Source organism: Clytia hemisphaerica, unplaced genomic scaffold, assembly GCF_902728285.1.
Source record: "Clytia hemisphaerica strain Z4C2 unplaced genomic scaffold, Clytia hemisphaerica genome assembly, whole genome shotgun sequence".
NCBI classification, from domain to species: domain Eukaryota; kingdom Metazoa; phylum Cnidaria; class Hydrozoa; order Leptothecata; family Clytiidae; genus Clytia; species Clytia hemisphaerica.
The window spans coordinates 11348-35830 of record NW_027103877.1 but is presented as its reverse complement, the minus strand read 5'-3'; the positions used below and the strand labels follow the sequence as shown (position 1 = coordinate 35830).

Below are 24483 nucleotides of genomic sequence, written 5' to 3'. Positions count from 1 at the left end.
TCTACTGTGTTGCTTCGCCACTTACCCCCGGATTGTTTTAGTAGGCACTTCGGTCACGTGAATAAAAACATGCGTATATGTTGAACCCGACTGTGGACTGACCGAAATTTCAATTACATAAATTATCGTGAAAGTGAACGCTTACGACGAAATTTGGGAAATCAAAAAGACAACCTTTGTGAGAATGTTGAGTTTTGTTTATATGGCAGTTTGTGATGGACTGCTAGTTAGCACATTCTGAGTGGTTTTGGGCTATTGTTATGCATTCTGGCAGCCAAACTCAATGAAATTCAGTACACAATCTCATTTGCTTATTATTTACATCTTGGAAGTGGTAAGATGACGTGGATGTCTCTGATGGTTGGTGGAAAATAAAGGTTTTTTGGTTTTTAGTTTTCTATTTAGGATGTCGATTGCTATTTTGGATACTTTTTTGTATCCAATTTAAGATACTCTCCTAAGTAGGAGAGATTGCCGAAGGTATCCTAATTTGCACTTGTTCTTGACTGTCTATAAAAACTTGAAGGTGTCTAAAGGGGAAAGGGAAGATTGGTTGAAACATGGGTTGGTTGATATCTGGCCTGTATTTTCAATTACTGTTAATTTTCTTTGACAACAAATTTGTTTTGATAACTCCACCAAGTTTATCAATCATACTTCTTCGTTCTCTTTATAGAGTGCACAGATGCACAGACACTCGCGTGTTTGTGTGTTCCACTGCAGATTTTTTTCATATCTTGGGGAGGGCCGCTTTAAGGTTAACACATGCGCGTGCACATTTAGTTTGGCAAATTAAAGATAGCAGCATAAGATTCTGTTGATTGCCGACTTGCTTCATCGGGATTTACTAGATCTTAAAAATCCGACAAAATTTACTACCGACAGACCGACCGACCGACTGGATTTGAAGATGTTTTAGGACCTGAATGGAACATATTTTTGATTGCCGCCTTTGGAAGTTTGGTGAAATGGTGGCCGAATTGGCAATTGTCGTCCCATGTTTTGTAGTGGAGGCTAACATGCATAGGCCTCAAATTAAAGACCTGGCTGGTCATTAAAATACAACTACGCAGCTCCGCTCGCAGCTCTACTCTACCATTTTTTTTTTTATTTAATTTTGTATTTCAATGACCAGCCAGGTCTTCCATTTGAGAGAGATTTTAACCCCGTTGCTAAGATGTTGGTTTGAAATCGAAAATTAAATCACTCAAAACAAAAGTAAAATCAGCCCGTACTCGAAATCCCGTAATCTTGATATGATATACGAGTTTAACTCTATACTGACTTACCAAAAGATCGCCACCAGTGGGATTCAAACCCATCAAATGCAAAGTTTCATCTCTTAGAAACCCAATGCCTTATCCACTGCGCCACGGATTCATGCCAGGAAAGTGTTTCTGACCTGTTCTGACAGCTATTTATATTGTACAAACTATTAAGAGAAAATCACAAAAGAAGGCTTCTTTCGAGCTCCAACCCTAACCCTAACTGATAATAATCCAATTCCTAGCCAATCAGATACATAACCACACCCAAACCACACCCATACCCAACCCTACCAGGTCGCCTGCAGGTCTTGACATTATTCTCGCATGCCGGATCGGAAAAATAGATATATGTCTTTCGCTTTTATGAAGAAGTCTTCACCAACTGTAGCATACTAAGACATGACATCTTGCCTGTAATTCCTTGACCACGCCGACAAAAATGAACTCTTTTTTCATTCTCACTTTTTTTATGGTGTGTCAGTCTAGACTGACAGACATCTAGACTTAAACTCTTGTATCAGGATTAGAAACTAGGCTGATCTTTACCTCTTTCAACAATGGGGAATTGCGATTTTAGGGAAATGGGAATCCTCATATCGAATAAAGCATCTGAAAATTAATTCATCCTTCCCCATAAATGCGAAAAAGAAAAAAGCTTACGTCTAATCGTCTTTTTAATCTGCCATGAAGTGTTATAAAATTCCTTATAGAAAGACGCATTCTCCTACGAAGAGGCTGCAAAAAAATGACGTAGAAAAAAGTTGTTAAAACGTATGTCATTTTTTTCTTAACAATTTCATAAACTACGTCACAACCACGGAGCGCTGACTATTAGTTTTATGACTTGTTCTCACTCGTTTGGTTTCTGTAATAAAAAGAAAGTCGCTATTTTGAACTTTGAACCTGCTTAAAATTGAGGTACTTCCACTAACTGTCCAAACTGGTCCAAATCCCCTATTTCGATTGAACCAACACATAATGAAACTTTTCCATGTTTCACTTTTTTGCACCAATTCTTCAAAATGAAAATATTTAAGATTTTAAAGTTCTTCTTTTATTTAATGATTCAATGATGGACTGTCAAAATGATGATCACGTGCCACGATAAAATTTTTGCAAGTGAGGGAAGATATTTTCAGAAAGGTCCAAAAACTTCAAAGCTGTGAGTCTATTTTATGGAGTTACAGCTTTCTTCTTCTAAAAATGTATTCCTGATGCATCGAACTAATTGAACTTTTTACTGACCAAACTAATCGAACTCCTATTGCTTCAAAAGTTGTGTTCGATTAGATTCAATTAATTGGACCTACCCCGGTGGAGGTCCGTCCGTCCGTCCGTCCGTTTGTTGGTTGGTTTCTTCGTTCGTTCGTTACCAACTTTTGTCGAGATTGGCTCAATTAGTTTTTTTTGATTTTTTGCACAAGATGTGTAACTATAAACCCTCGAATGTGACGGAGCCCGATTTTCGAAAAAAATAATTAGGGGGCAAATTTGGGCCAAAAAAGGGCTAAAAATGGTTTTTTTGGACTTTCTGAAAAATTGGATCATTAATTTTTTATTTAATTTGGCTCAAAAAACGCATGTTTATCTATAAGAATCACTATTAATAAGCATACATCAATGTTCTTAGTCAAATTACTCAATTTTTTTATGAGATAAATGTTCTTTTTTGCTCATGAGGGCTTACTTTTGAAGAATTTGACAGAAAATTCTGGTTGCTTGGCGTGTTTTTATAGAAAAACTGGTCAAATTTGATATTTTTTTATAAGCACATTATCAATTACTTAGGTATTAGCTTTTCTCGAGATTGGCTTTTTCGTTCTTTTTGATTTTTTGCACAAAGATGTGTAACTATAAACCCTCGAATGTGACGGAGCCCAATTTTCGAAAAAAAATTTTGGGGGCAAATTTGGGCAAAAAAACGGCTAAAAAATGGGTTTTTTGGACTTTGTGAAAAATTCGATCATTAATTTTTTCAGATTTTTTGCATGAAAGTAGGGTACCATCATAGGTAAAAGATGGGTTAAGCAGATCTTTGCAAAAAAATTTTCTTGGCTCAAAATCGCATGTTTATCTATAAGAATCACTATTAATTAATAAGCATACATCAATGTTCTTAGTCAAATTACTCAATTTTTTTATGACATAGATGTTCTTTTTTGCTCATGAGGGCTTACTTTTGAAGAATGTGTGTGTTTTGATAGAAAATTTTGGTTGCTTGGCGTGTTTTTATAGAAAAACTGGTCAAATTTGATATTTTTTTATAAGCACATTATGAATTACTTAGGTATTAGCTTTTCTTGAGATTGGCTATTTCATTCTTTATGATTTTTTGCACAAAGATGCATAACTATAAACCCTCGAATGTGGCGGAGCCTGATTTTTGGAAAAAAATGTTTTTGGGCAAATTTGGGCCGAAAAACGGCTAAAAACGGGTCTTTTGGACTTTGTGAAAAATTGGATCATTAATTTTTTCTAAATTTTTGCATGAGAGTATGGTACCATCATAGGTAAAAGATGGCTCAAGCAGATTTTGTTGGCTCAAAAAACGCATGTTTATCTATAAGAATCCCTATTAATAAGCATACATCAATGTTCTTAGCCAAATTACTAAATTTTTTGATGAGATAGGTGTTTCTTTTGCTCACAAAGTCTTGAATATGAAAGAATATTTCAAGAGCATGACATTTTGGTTTCTAAACGGTTTTTTTTTATAAGAAAAAAACGACTAATTTTGATAGATCGTCACTATTTGTGTTCTGAATGATTATTTAATGGTCACGCTCACGTAGATATCAATTATATATGTGTTAAATGCGTAACCAGGTAGGTCCATAAAAGTATCACTTGTTTTTTTTAATTTTAAAAAAGATTCACAAAATATTGACTGGCATGTTATTTTAAACCCCATTTCAGACCAAGACGAACAATATAATACTTTTCTTGATAAATGCATAAACGTTACCACTGAAAATCAAGTCCCTTCAAGAATGTCAAAGAAATCAACAAAAACCATTATACCCAGAGATAGAAGAGTGCTGATGCGAAAACGCCTAAAGCTTAAGAAAAGGAAACCAATCCAAAAGATTCACCAAAAACTTATCGATATTGAACTTAAACTTCAAGAATCATATTCCAATGAAAGAAAGAACCAAGAAACAAATGCTACTTCAAAAATAAAATCCAATCCAAAATATTTTTATTCGTACACGAAACGCTTTTCAAAACACAAACCGAAAGTTGGACCATTGAAGGATCCAGAAACCAATCAAATCACAAATGACAGTCAAAAAATGGCAAACATTCTACAAGATCAATATACCTCTGTTTTTATGGAACTACTACCCAACTACAACTTGCCAGAAATCAACCTCTTTAACGATAATCAACATGGATTCAGGTCTGGAAGATCATGTCTTCTTTGGCACACAGAACGACTCATCCATCACATTGAAAAAGGACGTAACATTGACGTTATTTACCTTGACTTCAGCAAGGCATTTAACCGTGTATAGATCATACAATCTTACTCCATAAAATCGAGAGAAATGGTATAACTGGTAAATTACTGCAATGGATCAGATCCTTCCTTACCGGTAGGACCCAACAAGTATCTGTTGACTACATCCTCTCCAAAAAAGCAGAAGTCATTTCTGGCGTCCCCCAAGGATCAGTTCTTGGTCCACTTCTCTTCTTGATAATGATCCAAGATATTGACACTAACATCCTACATTCATTTCTATCTTCATTTGCTGAGGATACACGTTTCATGAAGGAGATCTCTAATAACACTGATGTTCAATTTCTACAAAACGACCTTGATGTGGTGTATCAATGGAAATCATTAAACAACATGCAGCTCAATGGCTTGAAGTTTGAACATCTTAAATACAGAAAAAATGAAGAACTAAAAGAAAACTCAAGTTACCTCTCAAACACTGGTGGCTCTCCTATTGAAACCAAGATGGACGTGAAGGATTTAGGAGTCACTCTGGATGTGAACATGACAAACAGCAAACACATCACAAACCAGATCGAGAAAGTCAAAAGTATCATTGCTTGGATCCATCGAACGTTCAAAACAAGAGATTGTCAAGTAATGCTAACTCTTTGGAAGTCACTGGTACTACCACACATTGACTGTTGCTCCCAGCTGTGGTCACCTTCAAAAAGATATTTTATCCAACAACTGGAATCACTTCAAAAATCTTACCTAAATGGAATCCCTACACTTCAACATCTCAACTATTGGGAGAAGCTCATAGAACTTAAACTATACAGCCTGGAGCGGCGCAGAGAAAGATACAGGATTATACACCTGGAGCATCCTAGAACAGCTTGTACCAAATTTTAACTATGCTGAAAACAAAGGTGGCATCTTCAGTTAGGATAACCAGAGACTGGGTAGAAAATGTTATCTAAAGAGGTGAACATAAAGGCAAAAAACATATGGAGAGACTCCCTGTCAGAAGAAGGTCCCAGACTATTTAATGCCTTCCCACAATCCATCCTTAACCTCAAAAACTACTCCAAAACTAATTTTAAACATCAATTGGACCATTTTCTCAATTCACTACCGGACGAGCCACTGCTGCCGAATTACCTTCCTCTTAGGAGAGCTGATTCGAATAGCATCAAAGTCATGGTCCATCATCTGATTTCTCAAATTGGATGATTGTTGAGACAAACAAAGAAGCCTTCAAAAAGTATCAAAAAAGTATCACAACCTTTCTGTTTGACATCAAATTTTTTGTATAACTATAAGATTTGGATTCTGAAGTCAAAACTCTTTGTTCTTTGCCAGTAACTGTGGAGAGATTGTTAGTTGGTAGACATTTTCTTCAGGATGGTTTAGAAATGTTTTCATTTTGAAATGTATCCCTTCAGATAAACTAGCCAATAGCAGAGGCCATGGTGCGCCCGCGCTCATAAAGGAATATCGAATTTGAGGAAGTGTTACACGAATAGTCATAGTCCCAGAAAGCATTTAATCAGACACTATAGCATAAACACGTTAGCAGTGTCTATCATTGAATACTGAAAACATATAAACGGAAAAGTCAACTAAGACACTAAAGTAGGGTAAAGTAAAAGAGAAATAATTGTCAGTTGAGATTAGAACTTATCTTCCAAGATCTCCAATTGTAGTTGTTCGAAAGAAATCGAAATTTTAAAGCCAAAATTGCTCAAAAATTACAACAAAATTACTCAAAATGCAACATTCATTAACTGCAGAAGACTCCTTTTCTAAATAAATATTTTAAATGCGTAAAGCAAAAGCGCAAACAAAAGAACGTTTATTAAATAGAATAAAGCACATATTTCAAAACAAAAGATTCTCTCAAGGATTAAACAAATAACTCTGTATAAAAGATTAAAACCTACAAAGGAAATGAAACAAAACACAAATATAAGCAAGGTTTGAGTTATCAAGTCAAAAACTGGGTTATCGTTTGGATTTTATCATTTTATTTATTTGGGTTCTTGGAAGGTTCAAGGTTTGTTTACTTTTTATTTCAAATCAATTATTGGACTAATTCAGCAACCTTAGCTGATTAGATTTTGTTAGTTGTCAACATGGCCTTGGATACCATTTTGAATTTTGATTTTTGTTCTCCTGTACTAAAGTAATAAACTTTGTAATACCTGATTAGGCTTAGGCATAACACTTGTTATCTTGTGTTATTCTTTTAATGTATCTTTAAATGCCATTAATTTTCACGTACCTTTTTTTCGTGCAGAAAATTTGGGCAAAGAAGGCCTACTTTCACGCAATCAGTTGCATAAAAATTAAGGGGGGTGTGAATTAGTAATCATTATAATTATGTGTAGAAGTGTTTAAGCGCTTTTTTTGAGAAACAAGTCCTCTGATTAGGTTTTAATATGTTGTAAGATGTAAGTAAGATCATGAATTCTTTTTTTTTCAGTCAACAAAATCAGCATTCAAAAAATTATTGATCTGGTAAAAAAAAATGAATTTACAATAAATATATTTATCATCCTCGTCATCTTCTGTGGTAATATGTAAGTTATGTTCATTCTTAAACAAATATTGCTCATCAAGCTCTTGTAGCAGTGTGTTTAAATCTCATAAAAGTCATTTTCTAATTATTCTGATTATCTTTAATATGTATATTTTTCACAATTATTTTTTTTCACTTTTTTTCTTATTTTAGGCTGAAATTGAGTGGAACGGGTGGAAAATTTGATATTGTTTTTGACAGTAGTAAGTAGTTATAAATAAAATATTCATTTGCCTTAAAGTTATTCAAAATAAGCTAGCTCTTGCAGCACATAAGCTAAAGAAAGAATCATAAAATTTTGTGCATACATTTAAAAATGTGATTTTTCAATTATTTTTAATGAGGGATGAGGAATCTCATTTGATTGTATTTGGGATTTCCATTACATAAGAATGAGGATATCTGAGCAAAATAACAGTTGAGTATTGGTCATTGTCAGAACAACAGACAACCCCTAACAGACCACTATACAGGACATTCTACCCAACCCATTCAGAATTCCTATTTGAACTATTTCCGAATTCTTTCTCATATAGTCTTTCAAGACTATTCTGATTTTTTATGGTAAACTTATTTATTCACATTTTTTATTTAGATCCTGATTTTGACGAATCTGCAAAGCTTGTAAGTTTGATTGTATGGCAACAGGACCCTTCAGCGGCAATGAATTTTGAAATTTCTGTAGATAATTGGGTCTGTGTACGGACTAAATTAATCTAAGATAATGACTTCCATCAAGGATCCATCTAAACTTTGATGCTTTAAAAAGGACAGTATATTTGTCAAATCAAACTATATTGACTGCTTGTTATTGAAGAACCAGTAATTATCTGTATCAGAATTACGATAATGTGGTTTTGGGTTAAGAATCTATTTTAGGAAAAATTTTCGTAGTATTTATCATTAAAGAATAGTCTTTATTAAAAGCATCAATAAGTCATAATTTAGATAATTTTTGTTCCAGTCAGGGAACAGAGCAACAAGTGCTGGACGAAGAAAAAACAAGGAATGGAAGTCAAAAGTTTTACCGAAAAAGGATCCAAAAGAACCCCATTATAAAAATGTGAAAATAAGCAAGACAACAGAACTTCGTAACAGTACTATTGCTAAAAAGTACAATCAAACAAAGAAAACAGATAAATCACCTAAACCTGCCGTGATACCAGAAAATGAAATTGTACGTAGTTCAAAAATACCTCGAAAGGAAAAAAAATCAACGGTAGTAAAAGATAAGAAAAATACCCATCCTCCAGCTGCTGAAAAAAAGAAAGAATTTTCTCGTAAAGCTACTTATGTTTTTGAAGATGATAATGGTGGTGAGGTAATAATAACGAAAGAACAACTGCAAGCTATTCAAAGAGATCTGAGGAAGGATGAGGAAGTTGCACCTACTAATGTACCAGGTGAATGTCCAGAAATAGGACAATACTTATTTATTTTCTATCCTAGGTTCAAATATGTAATGCAAATAATGAAAGGGTAGTGATAATCTTAGTTCAATTTGCTTAATGTATTAGATATTAAATAAACTTATTAGAACTTGTATCGGCTACTGCTAAAGTTTTATGACTATTTCGATTTGATTGTTACCTTTATTGAGGTTGCGAAATTCTCACAATACCATCCATCTTATCTGCTTAAACCACCTACTTTCCTCATCTTTAGGATTAGATCTTCAATCCCCAACTACTAAACATGAGCAGCTAGACTGTAAGTACTTCTCATAAAAGTCCTTATTGGCTTTCCATTTTTAATAACTTCTTCATAAGAAAAACCTTTGCTGTGATAGTGGACATTAACATCTGGTATTGAGCACTTTTTGTGTTGCTGATTGCCAAACAAATGAAATTTATAATATTATTATATAATATCATCCATTATACTTAGATACATTATACATTATTAACTGCGGATAGATTTATGATGTAATATTATTGTATTAAAGAAGTGTATTTCATAGCCCTTAAAGTAATTAAGGTGTAAAAAGCAAAAGGATACAAAAAAAAACAACACAAAAAGTAAATAAGTTAATATACCCTCAAAACGAGTTATTCGTTTTTGGTTTTAGCTTCTCATGATACTTCGGGAAACACTCTGGATACATCAAGAGAAGATGAAATTCGCCGGTTACAAGCAAGACCAGTTGAAATTTATGACCCATGGGGTAAGCCAGGTGCAGGTGCACCCACCAGCACTGAAGACGGTAAAGTTCGCACTCATCGCAATGTGGTATGTTTTATTATAGTATATGTTGTATTATAGGAAGACACCCTCCCCTTATTTGGCAACCTCCCATTACAAAAATGGAAAAAATTTTACGTAGCAATACCCCCTTTACTGGCACCCCCTCCCTTAGGAAATTGAAACTTTCAAAACTCCCTATTGCTTGGGTTTCATCGAAATGTGAGACCCCCCTAAATGTAGGGGGGGTTAGAAACTATGTTACCTGACATGCAAAGTTTTCATTAAAATAATGTACTCTTGAATAATTAAATAAGGCGAACCCAAAAAGTATTTCTGTTTCCGGTCCACCAGCCGGGTGAAAATTTCTTTTGTCGTCAGTCGGGCGCAAAATTTTTTTTCATACAACATCATTCACTCGTTGATACAATTTTTCTTTTATATATACATGTTTACATTTAAGTTTATATGTTATTGAAAAAATCAAAATTTCGTTTCAAAGACTTTCCTGATTGAGTTTTCCTTGCAAAATTTCTTTTAGCGGTGGCAAATTACTGCAGTTTTAAGGCAAAAAAGACCATCCTTTTAACTTCTACAAGTACTTTAAAAAAAAAATTTTTCGGATCGAAATTTTGCACGAAAAAAATTTCGTGGCCGGGCGTGTGAGTGATTTTTTCGTCACCCGGTGGACCGGAAACGAAAATATTTTTCGGGTTTGCCTAATGCAGGATTACAAAATTGAGCTAGATTTCATCCAATAATGCTTGGATTCTTTCTTTTACCAGAGAATGTTACAATCTGAAAAGGAAGGGTATAAACAGATGCAGCAAAGTTTTGAATCGCCTGAAAGGGAAAAATCTCCTGTTATCGCCAATTATGATACAAACACAGACCATGTTCCGTAAGAAAAATCATTTTTGGTTAAAAATTTATACTTTTATAATATCGATTTACTGCATTATATGCGTATTAGCATGAAAAGCTAATTTTGATGTTTGATTTTGCAAATTTTAAACCCATAACCTGATATCTGAAAATTACAATTTGAGGTGGAATTTCAGAATTATTTAGTCTCTAAATGGAAAGTGAAAAATCTTCTCTAAATTTGAAATACAATACCGTTAAACTTAACTAACTTAATTAACTACCGTTAATTTTTCAGGAAGCCTTAATTAACTACCGTTAATTTTTCAGGAAGCCCAGTGTTCACGCCAGAGGGAAAGGAAAACAGGCCCATGAAATATCAGATTTCGAAAAAAAAAAAGCCAAACATTATGAACACCAGGTAACACTTGTTCTACAAACAAACAAAAGCTCGAAAATCAGAGACTGAGAGAGAGAGAGATACGGAATTCTGAAAACTCTATCCAATTTTTCACATTTTATCACGTTTTTAAAAAAATTCACAGTTTGTGGGAGTCAATATTCAATTTTTGCAATTTCTCTAGACTGAACCGTTTTTCTATGGTTTTTTTGTACCCAATTGAGAGTTATTCAAGAGTGTTTAAAAGCATAGTACAAGGAACCCTTTTGGTCCACACTACCAAACACTCAGTTTGCCTTAGTGATTCCCTGGGTTTCGAATCTTACCGGGTCTCTTTGGAGTTCGATTTATAATTCAACATTTGGTGAATTCTGCTTCACAACGATTAGAAGAGTCGACATCGAAGGATTAAATTGAGACTTCAATTTGTAACTATTTATAGCAAGCAATAGCCGCCCAAGTGGAGGAGAAGAGACTTCAAAAACAACGTGAGAAAGAACAAAAGATCAGGGATGACCAGGAAGCCGAGGAGAGGTATAAAAAACAACAGGAGATCGTGAGGAAACGACTCGAAGAAGAACAACTAAAAGAAAAAGAAAAACAGGTTCGAAATCTTTTCCCTACTAATCGAATTTTAGACCTTTGCTTAGAAGTAAATATTTGATGGTCGTCACACTTCAATATTGGCAAGTCTGAGAAAATTCATCAAGCCAAGATATTCAAAGCAAAAGATAAAGATTATGATTTAAAAAACAGCTATACTTCGTATAGTATCATATACATCATTCAGGCAAATGATTTCTGTAAAACATAGTTGAGCTTAAAAACGATTTCAAAATCTAAAACAATTAAATGACTAATTAAAATGTAGTAAAACTAAGAAAATAGACACAAATCTCTAGCAAAATAGGAGAGTGCCTTTTGATATAAATTGCTTTTTTTATTAAAAGATTATTCCATTTATCAGACCTATCAATAATGCAAGTGTTATTTTCTATTGTGTTCAAGAAATATTCCTTTTGTTATTTTTTGTTCAATGGTTTTTGTTCAAACAAGAGCATTTTGTTGATGTCGTTAATGACACTTCAATATCTATCTCAATTAAAAAAACGTAGCTAAAGATATATTGTCGTTTTAATGTCTGTAGCAGTCGTAGTAGTTGTGCCTTGCAAGTTAAATAGATAAGTGAAACATATAAAGCCATCGATCACCATCGCTGTTTCATTGTATGTCTTGCAAACAGGTGTTCAAGGTCTAATCAGGTTTTTTTATTACACTAATTACTGCTTATTCTAAGAAATCATGAAATAAAAGAATACAAAATTTATCACTATTTAGAATATTCGACATCAAATATCAATATCAACATATTTTTAAAGACGGCGCTCTTAAGTCCACTTACAGGGATAAATTCGTCACAGCGTATACTTCCTTTTTCGTAGTAATCTGGCTTTTGGAAGAAACGTGCATTAATACTCTGCCTGGTATCAATATGATCCAGCCATAACGTGTTTCCAGCTTGGTTTTTTACTTGAAATTGTATGGTAGCTTTTACAGGCCATTGTACTGCGTCGTCGAAACAACCTTCAACTGCTGCTAAAGAGAGACAAACGTATTTACCTCTTGTCGAACCCTCTCTACCGTCTAAAAATAATTTTATTCTGATTTTATGCCCACGACTTGTGTAGAAATATCGTTCAAGTGGTTCAGTGTTAAATCTTTCTGCAGCTTGTTGTCTTTTTTTCTCAAATTTATTGATCCTCCAGACATGTTCGTTACTCAACACTATCTGCGAATCTTCGATCGAAACTGAGTTTTTTAAAGTCTCAAGCTGAGCGATTTGACTTCTCAAAGAAACGTTTCGTTCAGTTTCCTCTTCCAACTTTTTCTGTTGTATCTCCAATAAATCTTGCTGAGTTTTGGATTTTGCTTCCAAATTTTGAATTCGTTCCACCAGAAAGCTCATTTGTTCACGAGTGATTATGCATTGTTCTCCGCCCTAAACGAGAGATACATACTACACAAGGCCAAAGGTTCTACAATCCTTACAGAAAGTTCATAATCAAGAAAAAGAAATCAATCAAGAGGAAGAAATGATGACTTACATTTTTGTCTTTGAATCCTTTACATTGAGGACAGCAGAACTTAAATAGAATAGATGAAAGATTTTCAGGAAGCCAATACGCAATTCAAAAAAAAAAACAGATCAACAACAGCAAGATTCTTGTGGAGATGGACACTTAAGTAAAAATATATTTTGGCTGAAAATTAAAGTAATTTATGTTATAGTACGGTTAGAAATCTCCTAAAAAGATTTAGACAAAATATTATTTTACCATCACTGGGTTACTTTGATACTCATGCCCACATGTTTGGCAATGAATGGTCCTGAATTCACAATCTTTATCCACATGGTTTTGGAAGTCCATCCTTAGAACTTCCTTATTGCAATCTGAATTAGTGCAAGCAATCATGCTAAAACCACATGCTTTTACATGATCCTATAAATACAGAACAAGGTGTAATATCATTTAAGAGATCGGCTATTTTTTTAGAAATGATCGAAATCAAAGGTAGAATTACCCCTCATAACTCTAAATTCATTCTATGATTTTCGAATATTGACTATAAAGATTCTCAATAAAATTGCTCTATCACTTACATCAAAGTGTCTCAGATGGTCACTCCATGAACATCCCATCTTACTGTTGGAGCATTTCACCATCAAGTCTAGCAGCTCTCGTTCTTTCCCAAGGTCAGGGAAAAGCTATGAAATAATATACTAGAAGATTAATCGAAAGATATAAATTGTTCGAACCTCTAAAAATATTTTTTTGTAAAATGCATCCATCCAAGATACAGGAGACCCCTCCTTAACCTTTACCACGCCTTCTCTCCGGGAACTTCACCCCGTGCACGCCTTGTCGTTTTGGGAAAAATGACAGTTTTACGCTTTCCGTCATAACTTTTGATCTACTAAACCGATTCAAAAAAATAAGCCCATTCTGGAAAGCCCAACTATCCTGCTTTCCAAAAATGTTAAAATAAAGGATTTTCCTCTATCAATGGTGACACAGTAGTCTTCTGCCTTAGAGTTGAAAAAAATTCAAAACGCAATTTGTCATATTTTTCAAAATTTTAAGTCCCGGTTAAAAAAAAAGTGGGGAGAACATTTGCGATACCATAATTTTCTGGCTCATTGTTTCCACCATTATAACTACAACTGCTAGCCAAAAAATCACAATCATACCTTTACTAGAAAAGGCAGAATTCATTTTTAGAAAACCTTGGTTTTCGAGAAAATTTCCACGTAAATCAGAGGCACGTAAGGCAGAGGCCCCTTGAGGAAATTTCACTAAAAACAGCTAAAAATGACTTTCCTATCATCAACCAGCATGAAAGCAATAGAAATAACATAGTATATACACTTTGAAACTGTTTGTAGCCTTATCATAAGCCTTAACTTGAGTTTCGGTGACGGTCGATGGCGGCCAACAAGCCTCCAGTCCTCACCCTTAATGTACCATCATACTAAAGAATAAGGAGGCAGAAACCTACCTCAAACACTGACTAAACTACAAACAAGACGACTTAAAGTCGAAAATTTCGCACAATATTTGAACATAAACGACGAAGACGCGTGAAACGTGACTCCTGCAGCATTATGCATTATATATTTTGAATGAAGCGTTATACAAAATTTACGCATTGTATTGTACATACAGGTCATAGATACCCTGTTTTCTTATGAAAAATCTCAATCCATTAAAAACAAGAAGATTCCTAAAAAAATGCGACTAAAAAATTCCTTTTAATAAGCGTAAAAAAACCGTAATAAACTGGAGAAAAATAATTTTAAAATTCTTTGAAAATGAATAAGAAAAAAATAACTTTTCGTCATTCTTTCATGCCAGAAACTTCATTTTGTGCTTCACTTGGGCAAAATTTATATCAGCTTCTTTCTATAAACAGTAGAATTTTTCTAAAATTGAGAAAATGGCCGAAAATGGCTTGTCATCTCAAAAATATAGTAGAGTATCTTTGCTTTTTGATATGAATGATGGCGCACCACCATCAAAATCATAGACATAAAAAAAGTTGAGTAGTTGAGCTCCAGCTTCTGGACTAGAAAATGGAATGTTTAAAACTATAGCAAACTTTAAGCTTTAAAGAAATAATACTCCTTGAGATTAAAATTTGGCTATTTTTGCCAAAAATTTCCAAAATCTCAATGCAATAATCCATATGAAAATATATTAAGAAAAGCTTGTAAAATTAAGGATACAGACTTCGGTCAAGATTTATTTACCACTGTCACTCAAATTTTCTTACCAGATACAAATTGACTTAAACCTCACTTATAAAGTAATACAATTATTCTTCTTATGCTGTAATAGAGACCTTTAAAATTATTTTTTGATTAATTATTTCTAGGTTGACCGTAAACCTTACAAAATCATAAAATAAATGTTTACACGCAAGCGAAAGTAGTAAGTGCTAAACTAAAAGCAGTAAAAGAATCAATATTATACGTAATCGATTAATGGCCCTTCTAGCAAATCCCAAAAATGACTCCTTTGTACCGTCAACTGCTCTAACTTGGGACAATTGGTTGAAACATGGGACTGTTGCATATCTGGTCTGTATTTTCACTAATTGTAAAATCGAAAGAGAAATCCTTTAATACACCGTTCCTTAACTCAAATCAAATGACTTTGGAGGTTTGGTGAAATGGTAACCGAATTGCCGTCCCATGTTTTGTCAGATAGTCCAAAGTTAGAGCAGTTGGTTGACGGTAACTATTTAAACTGCATCCCATTAAACAAACCCTCCCCAATCTCTTGCTGGTTCTCCAGTGAAAAATATATAGGGGAAAGATACCAGAAAGGCAACAAGAATCTTAGTGCGTAAATGGGAATCTTATACAAAACAAAGGTACCACTGGAGTTTTTTTATATATCAAAATGAAAATCCAGATTAGCAAAAGGTGTATCAAGATCGGTGAAGTTTGATTGAAGCTCGATTAGTTTGATTTATTACCTTGTTGCCCATTCTTTTTACATTCCGATGGCTTATTAGCAGACGCCCACACTAAAGCATAAAGAGCAGGCCAAAATCTATCATCCCATCGGGAAGAAAAAGCTGGAAAATTTTACTTACCAAACCCATCGAACACCAATCAAACTTCATCGGATAAAAAACTGTCATCAAACTTATATAATCAAACTAATCAAAAAAATTTCTTACCAAATAAGGTTTGGTAATCGAACAGCTATTGTTTGATTTCGATGGATACTGTCAGACTGTGAAATTGGGTATAACTTGCATCAGTGGAGGGAAACTTACATACCCATCAAAATTTCAAAACAAAAGAACTGTGCAGCTCTGCTCGCAGCTTTACTCTATCATTTTTGTTTTGATTTAACTTCATTTGAGGGGATATGCCATATTAGCCTCCACTGACCGTTAGTCACACTAGCGTCCCGCCAAAATACGTATCAAAGATTAATGCTGCGAAAGCGCTATATAGTTTACATGGTTCTCAAGCAAAAAAATGCGCCGCAAAACTTCTAAAGGGATTCATGAAAAAAATAACCAGGCACTTTTTAATGAAATTAACATTTTCAAAAACTTAGAGAAATTGCCTAAAATTTGACCCATAGATGAAAAAATTAAAGCCAAGCCTACCTTGAAAACTAATTTGAAGATCAACTTCCCAAGAAAAAGATCTACAAGCCCTAAAAAATCGAAGCGCTGTCTCGGGAATTGAACAACAAAATTTGGTTAGTTGATTTCTGGCTGCTGCACGTTCGCAATCAGTAATTTTGTCTCATTTTAAGTTTTCAAGTTTTAATTGATTGTATTGGGATCTTGAACTTGATTCAAGTAACTTTCATCCTTGTTGTTGCTAATACATCCTGTAGATGACTGATGTTGTTTTTTTCTGAAAGCTTAATTTCCGAGTGTGGTACACTATAATTGGACTGATGCAAGTTACCCGATCTCACGGTAGTTTGACAGTTCGATTACAAAAATTATCGCTGAATTTCAATTAACATGATTTCTAAAAAATACTTGCTAGAACTGACTGTTTGTCACAACTGGTTTCACTATTAAAAGGAAAAAAAGATCATACCTGTGCTGTTTGTAGTTTTAGTGAAGAAGAGGGTTTTTTATCTTTTATGTTGTTGCTGTGAAAAAGTAACTCTTTTTATTCTACTTACTTTATTGGTGCATTCACTAACTACACAAACATAAAATACTTAGTAGTAAACGAATAATAAACCTCTTTAAATACTCTACAAAAGACCAGAAAACATGATAAAAATTTTACAGCAGCAGCAAGTTTCAAAAGCAGCCATTAAAAAAAAATTCTCACGATGAATGTTTACAAAGCCTTGGTTACACTTCTTGCATTAGCGTAATTTTTTATTAATATAAAAAGCACTTTTTTTATCTTTGTGAGTGAGTCCACCTTTAGAATATTGGCCGTAGTACGCCCGCAGCCAAACGCCCACGCCATAATTTGCGCCCTTAAAATTTTCTCGATAGACACGCAGAATGACAATCGTAATACTTTCGCTAGGCGAAATTAACAAGCAATACAGGGGGGGGTGAAGCAGTTAGTACAAGACATCATGCCTACTACACAGGAAAAAGTATGGAAATCACATGCTTGGTAAAACTGATTTCCGAGCATGTGATCCTGCAAAAAATCACATGCGTGTGAAAATGTAATTCACAATCCATCTTTTCTCACTTGTTAAATAGAATAGAAGTGAGTTACTTTTAGAGGGTATTAAACCTCTCTCTCTAAGAAAGACAAACAATCCTATTTGTGATTTTAGATCTAGTCAGACACTCCATTCAAGTTGAGAAAAGATGGCTTGTGAATTGCATTTTCACACGCATGTGATTTTTTGCAGGATCACATGCTCGGAAATTGGTTTTCACACGCATGTGATTCACGGATTTTTTCCTGTGCTAACTGCTTTCTCGGAAGAAGTTAGTAACACCACCACCTTGGTACACTTAGTACAGTTAGTACTAACTGAATTTAGCCTTGAAAAAGGCTTTTGACCTTCATAAATTCAATAAAATCAAATAAAATCAAATTTAATATCTTAAAAATGATTCAATATCCATAGCTTTCAATAGGAAAAAACAACATTTTAGAAAATCAAATTTCTATTGCAACCAGCAAATTGTTTTTAAGATTTTAAAAAAAAAATTCGAAAATTTGAAAAAAAAATCTACTTCCCAAAAAAATTTTTTGGTAAAATATGGTCTTTTTTTTTAATTTTCTCACAAAATCCTATTTTTCACACAATTAGTACCAAAATTTGGCAAATTTTTAGCAGGGGACCACCCTTTTTTGCAGTTAGTACATCTGAGTACTAAGTGATTTTATCCAATTCATATGGCACACCACCACGGTACTAACCGGCATGATGTCTTGTACTAACTGCTTCACCCCCCCCCCCCTGAGCAATACATAACATTTCCAACCAATAAAACACACACTGGGCCCAGGTGGCAAAAGTTTGGAAATAGGGAGAGGGAGAGCAACAAAAAACTATTTCTTACAATTTTTGTATTATAAAGGCTTTCATAGAGCCTTAGGGTCACATTACATGAGATAGAAAATAGTAGACTTCAACTTTTGACTTTCTTTTGAGATTTATCATGAAAATTGAGATTTTTAGCTTGGAAAATGCAGGCAAAATTTGAACTTTTAAACCGCTAAGTGTCACATCAAAACTCCAGCATTTTTAGAAAGGTTAGTGTCTGTAGTTTTCAAAACATATATGGTTTGATATGTGACACTTAGCGGTTTTCGAGATATTTGGACATTTGTGGTTACCTTAAGCATTTTCGTGATGAGAATTTCGATTGAAAATTTGAGTTTTTTCTCGCTCTTGGACATTTATACATACTTTTAAGCAATTTCTCTTTAGAATATAATGTCTCTAAGGTAATCACACAAAATGAACTGATTTAGAAGCTGAATTTAGTTCAGAATCTTCAAAAATATGCATTTTTCACTTTTTTTGATTTTTCATCAAAATCTGGTTTTCAGTCAACTTTGGAGCCACATAACTTGAGCTACAAATCAGATACAGACCTGAAACTTTGGCATCTGATCAGAAATTTATTCAAGATTCCATAAATTATATTAATAAAGCAAAATTTTGACTTTCGTTTTTCCCTATTTCCACCTCTGGGCCCACTGTGAAAACAAACCATTTTCCACTAAATAAACATTAAAAGTTGGTTACAGCAGTCAATGAGCTCATAATTTCCCAAAGAATATTTTGCCTGATTTTCCAGTTTGTTTTGACAGTTAAAATCGAAAGTAGGTGGTTTCAAACTATTGAAAATAGTTTGTTTACATTTTCTCTCCGTCATATAAGACATTTCCCGGGATTTAAAGGCGTCTTTAAGGCGGTAGGGCGGCTTTTCTTAAGACCGCACGAAAAACGTATATTTACGGCCTCGGCTATCGCTTAAAACGTAAATTTACGGCCTCGGCGTGGTAAAGGTTAGTCAGAACGGCTTCTAGTACCTTTAACTTACCTCGACTTTCTTTCTGTCTTCAGGGCAAATGATCATTCCATCTGTACTAAAATGAAAGTTAAATATGTCTTAGGTTGGTTGAGCTTGTGAAATTAATTTTTTGTGACCTCTATCTTTATTCATATCTTAGCTCTAAAGTGAAAGTAAAATATGTGTTCGAATGAGCTTGGGTAGGGGAACTAGAGCTTAAAGCTTATTCATCTTAAAATTAGAATGGACAATTTTATTTGTAGTACAATGCATATCCATAGGGTCACCCTATAATCAACCATTATAACATAGAACTTTAAAAATTTCTCTTGAAATCCCAAAGGGGATAGAAATTTTATTGTTCCAAGGTTAAAAGATCCAGTGGGGATTGTTTGGGAGTCCTTGAATTCATATTCCGTTCCCCAGTGGGGCTGAAATTCAAGGGTATTTTCCTATCGGTGATGAAAATTTTGCCAGATTTTTCCAGTGGGGTCTGTGACAGAGGGGTGTATTATATACCTTGGTAGTTGTTCAGCGCAGGGCGTACAAAACCTGTGACCACATTCTCTTCCTTGCATTGGATTTCTCAGAATGAACAAACAAATACAGCATGTTGAATGGCTTGGTTCGCCCTCCACAAAGTCTACTTCGTAGCCTCCACGATCAAAGTTTGACGCCATTTTCTTGTCTGAAAACATATAAACAAAACATTTTGGAACAGGGCTTCTTAATTTGTACCATTCACTTACATATCAAATATATTATACTTTATTTGTTGCATCATTTTACCTTTATTCAAATCTTTGTCATATTGAACATTTTTAATACAAATTGTCTAACGTAAATCTTACTTTAGATTAGAAATTATAATCAAAACTAACAGTATTAATTTCTCTCAAACCACATATTATACTAATACAACATACTTTACAGATAAGCATTTTTTCGAGACTGGGTATCTTTCATTCCTTTATTTATAAAGTAAACAGATTGTCTAACAGCAACATTTTCTATGTCTTCTTGAAAAACAATCATGTATGAAAGAAAATGACTGTAAATAAACTAGAAAATTCGCCCTTTTTCACAATATATTGCTGAAACAAATAAGATGAAGATTTATCATAAAAAAATCTAGATAACCCTTTATTTCTTTTGATAACATACGTCTACTTCTCTCATTTCTATGTTAACAGAACAGGGGGGGGGTCGGTAGTAAAATCTCAGACATAATGACGTTTACTACGGTGGTGGTGTGACGAAAAATCGAAAAAAACTTTTACTACCCAGGGTAGTTAAATACTAAAATGGGTGGTATCTATGTGTTAAATGTTGAAAAAACTTTACTACCTGGGTAGTTAAAACTGGTAAAATTAGCAAATTTTACCTATTTTTGTAATTCTTTTAATTTTTTGGATGACTTTTCTGAAAAAATCTGAAAATTTTTATAACTTGAAAAAATTTTCTGTTGGAAAGTTGTTTGCTGCAAACAAAAAATTCTCAAGATTTTTTGTCAATATAAAAAAAACTTTCATTCTAAGGGGAAAACATTAATTTTTTGCACAAAGTGAAAAAATGTGTCACAGAAATAATCATTTTTTAGCTTTTTTTGTAAAATCAGTTCGAAAAGTAACCAAAAAATAGGTGGTCTTTATGACAAATTGTCCCAAAAACTTTTACTACCAGGGTAGTAAAATACCTCTTCCAAGAGTCTGGGTGGTGGTATGTAAAAATTCGTAAAAATCCTTTTACTACTCATATATGTCTGAGATTTTACTACCGACCCCCCCCCCCCTGAACAGAATAAAGAGCAATTCTATAATTTTGGCGAAAACCGAAGAACAAACAAAAAGGTCCAGTCTTAGAGTACAGAAATAGTTAAGAATATACACGTCTTTTTTTTATTAGAATCCAGTTTATAAGAACATTGAGGCTGAAATTCGGCAAAAAAATAAGAACATCTTAAGAACATGTCCAGCCTGGGAAAAGAGAGGCGAAGAAAAAAGATTGAGATACTCGGCCTAAGATGTCCTCATGGACATTTTACCCCTGCGCTCCAAGTGTAAAGTTCCTTCTTTACTTTTAGCTGAACGAAGGAGATATGACGTAGCCTTCTATTAAGACGGTGTATTTTTTTCTTAAAAAAGATATTTGTTTTCAAATAAGAACGTCAATAACAACATCTAAGGCTGAAATTCGATGGGAAAATAAGCACATCCAGTCTCAGCCAAAATTAAGGTGTTCTAATAAAAAAACGTGTACTTTTAGGTCAATGTGTGAATAGAATAACTTTGAGAACATTTAACTTTAGCCTGAAAATTACAAAAAAATAGGAACAGCCCAGCCTCAGCCAAATTATCCTGGTTCTTTTAAAAATAGCGTGTAAGAACAAGAATTTCTCAATACTAATCTGTTCTAGAAGATTAGCTTCTACCAGCGAGTTTTAATGATTGTAATAATTGTTATTACAGCCTCTCTGCTTTTTCACAACACTAAATGAATGTTGTGGAATCGCTGCTCGCTAACACTTGACTTTTCCCAGATTTTTTTGAAATTATTTTTACATTGTTATAGGAAGCGAAATTGATGAAACAAAAGATGCTGGAAGAAGGGATCCGAAAAGCTGAGGAAGAGGCGAAAAGGGTATGGTAGATTTTATTCTTCTATTCATCCATCAAATTTAAGATCTCGGCTGCTTTTCTTAATATCTGAACGCCAATGGATTTTGAAGGTATTTTAATTTTATTGCTACAGTATAGACTCTCGCTTATTCCAACTTCTATTATTCGAATCTTTCTCTAATTTGAGATTACTCCCAAACGGCAAAGAAGAAATCATCTTAATATATTTTCTATAATTCTAATCTTTGTAATTCGAACAAATAAGATTCTCCATTCGAGCTCGAATTAGCTAGAGTCAGCTGTATTGAAATATTTTTCTATTTGCAGGCTAAAGAAGAAGCTCGAAAAGCTCGTTCCAGGCCACAGCCCAAAGGTATGATTATTTTCGTTCCTTTCGTTTATTATGTTAAACATTATACTTTGTATTACTTGAGTTTTAGCATTCAAAATTCATATCGCTTTAAGTGTACATTCGTTTCTGCTACTGTGTGAAAACTGCTCTTGTCTCAAGTAGATAGGCCTATTTAAAAATCTTCACAATTAACAACATTTGCTGTTAAATGGCCTATTTAAATTCATGGATAAAATAATAATTCACACTAAACCGAATGGACTTTAGTCCTATCATAATCCAATGAATCTCTATCCTCTTCAAGAACAAAAAGGTGGCGAGCCAGATCTGTCGGTGATGTCACCAAAATACAAACGAGTCTTGCATGGAGATAATGATCGGATTGGTCCTTCCAAAAGTTACGAAGAAGAATCCGTATTGGAAGACTTTTCACAGTTTTATAAAGATGATGATGAGCCATGGATGAGGAGTCCAAAAGAACGAAACGTTAGAGCTTCTAAAGATACATACCGTATGAAATCACCGGATGTTAAACGCCAGAGCATTTCACCGAGAGTAACAAGTGATGAGAAACGAGACCAAATTGTTGACGATTATTTAGTACCGTATCACAGGACTGAGACGGCAGAGATGTACGACAATCACCAGCAAGAAAGCACCATCGAGCAACAGAAACCAAGACGTAAGAAGAAAGAGAAGACGCCGGTTCCTGTTCATAGTGATTCAGAAGATGAACCTCGACCAGTTAAACCAAAAACCAAAAGCAAACAGAAAGCAACGAAATCGAGATCTCAAGCTCCTGTAAGATCGAATCGACCAACTTCATGGACACAACAGGTAAGAACACAAACTTCATTCAAAGTACTTTTTAAGCTCGATTAATTTGGCTGTATATGATGCTTCAAAACCTGGAGTGTAGACAAAAATGTTTAAAGATTCCTTGAAGAGACCTGAAACTGTGAATCTTTATTCATTGTTATTACCAATCATGAAACATTGAAGTTGTACAAATGTATGGGCTTAAATTTTTTAAAGCCGATTTGGTTTGTCTTCGCATCTCAACACGAGTTTTATTGCTGTTCTATTTTTTACAGGACCAGTTCGAGCAAGCACCGATGGGTTCACCTTCAACAAAACGACAACAAGAAATCCTTGATCGACTGGCTGAACTTCGAATGGTAATTATTTTGTTCTTTACTATTGTGTGATTATTATCTATCAATTTGATACCCTCAGGGAATCCTGGATCTAATATCCTGCAGACATTAATCTAGAATAGAATTTGTATCAAATTATGTATGTGCCACTTAAAAGACTCCTGCTGATTTTACACCTTTTGATTTCATAAGATTTTTCACTGATTTTGACACTGCAACTATACATTTTATATGAATTTTACTTTTCAGGGTCTCAAACAGAAGGAGAGAGAATGCTACGAAGCGACTTGGTCAAGATGAGTCTTTGTTTTATTTTTCAAATACTCATTAGCATAACAAGTGTTCCTTTTCTTCTGGTTCTTAAATTGATAATAAAATACATGTTTTTTATTTAAGCATACAAAAATCGAAAACAGGCTCGGACATGCTTAGTTCGAGGGCTTGACAAGACTGAAAAATGCTTATAAGGACGCTTCTATCCCAAGCAAAACTGTAGAGAAATTCCGTAAATCCGTAAAATCCAAAATCAGGAAAGAACATTTTTTTGTAGGCTCAACCTAATGCTCGTTATATGCTTAAATTTTTGCCAAACCTGAGCCTAGATATGCTTATAAGCGCAATGCTTATTAAAAAATATATAATTTGAATTTTTGATTTTTGTTTTTAAAAGCAAAATCATTAGGATTTATGCTCAGCTTTTTTTATCACACAGTAACCTTACTCTTCCGTCATACCGTTCTCAAAAGTCGAGGAATATTTTCCAGTTTAATTTATTAGATTTTCTACCCTTATTAAGAAGATTTTCTATGATTTTTATGTTCCATGATTGTAATTATAAATTAGTATTAAGTGTTATTTATTGTATAAGATTTTTTATTTGGTTCTGTATCACTTTGTACATATGCATTTCACTACACAATTTTATGATAAAAAAGTATTTTTAAGTTTCTCAAGCGCTGAACTATAAGTTCTTAGCCTGAGAAAATATGATAATTTTTTTATGGGTTAATTGCTTTATAAATTTTAAAATCAAATATATTCATTATATGTAGTTCTCTCTGTTGCATCTCATT

General features: G+C 33.9%; 2 protein-coding genes across 6 annotated transcripts; one reads left to right on the top strand and one right to left on the bottom strand.

Moving 5' to 3' along the window:
- Window positions 1-4258: 4258 nt before the first annotated feature.
- On the top strand, window positions 4259-23793 carry LOC136808411 (coiled-coil domain-containing protein 66-like). The gene is made up of 16 exons (XM_067064951.1): window positions 4259-4668; window positions 4869-5317; window positions 7196-7292; window positions 7445-7494; window positions 7887-7915; window positions 8256-8694; window positions 8957-9001; window positions 9360-9520; window positions 10258-10373; window positions 10667-10757; window positions 11179-11340; window positions 21855-21923; window positions 22229-22274; window positions 22558-23090; window positions 23348-23431; window positions 23660-23793. The coding sequence occupies exons 1-16, from the start codon at window positions 4259-4261 to the stop codon at window positions 23708-23710; spliced, it is 2832 nt and encodes a 943-aa protein (XP_066921052.1). The 3' UTR covers window positions 23711-23793.
- On the bottom strand, window positions 11790-20297 carry LOC136808409 (TNF receptor-associated factor 4-like). 5 transcript variants are annotated; one of them, XM_067064949.1, is made up of 7 exons: window positions 20073-20102; window positions 19803-19971; window positions 19314-19359; window positions 13399-13503; window positions 13073-13237; window positions 12842-12880; window positions 11790-12735 (listed from the first exon to the last, which is right to left on the bottom strand). In XM_067064949.1, the coding sequence occupies exons 2-7, from the start codon at window positions 19961-19963 to the stop codon at window positions 12067-12069; spliced, it is 1185 nt and encodes a 394-aa protein (XP_066921050.1). In that variant the 5' UTR covers window positions 19964-19971; window positions 20073-20102; the 3' UTR covers window positions 11790-12066. The 5 variants fall into 5 exon arrangements, with proteins under 5 accessions (XP_066921050.1, XP_066921051.1, XP_066921049.1 ...); XM_067064948.1 differs by lacking the exon at window positions 20073-20102 and adding an exon at window positions 20210-20297 and having other exon boundaries at window positions 11791-12735; XM_067064947.1 differs by lacking the exon at window positions 20073-20102 and adding an exon at window positions 20135-20221 and having other exon boundaries at window positions 11792-12735.
- Window positions 23794-24483: the final 690 nt, after the last annotated feature.

Bases quoted from the DNA above. Each gene is read 5' to 3' on its own strand.
- LOC136808411 (XM_067064951.1), top strand. From the start codon at position 4,259: ATGTCAAAGAAATCAACAAAAACCATTATACCCAGAGATAGAAGAGTG. The intron at 9,521-10,257 runs GTATGTTTTATT...TTCTTTTACCAG, and splicing joins TTCGCACTCATCGCAATGTG to AGAATGTTACAATCTGAAAA. The intron at 22,275-22,557 runs GTATGATTATTT...ATCCTCTTCAAG, and splicing joins TTCCAGGCCACAGCCCAAAG to AACAAAAAGGTGGCGAGCCA.
- LOC136808409 (XM_067064946.1), bottom strand. From the start codon at position 19,981: ATGTTTTCAGACAAGAAAATGGCGTCAAACTTTGATCGTGGAGGCTAC. The intron at 13,238-13,398 runs GTAAGTGATAGA...CTGTATTTATAG, and splicing joins ACCATCTGAGACACTTTGAT to GATCATGTAAAAGCATGTGG. The intron at 12,881-13,072 runs GTAAAATAATAT...ATTCTATTTAAG, and splicing joins ATCAAAGTAACCCAGTGATG to TTCTGCTGTCCTCAATGTAA.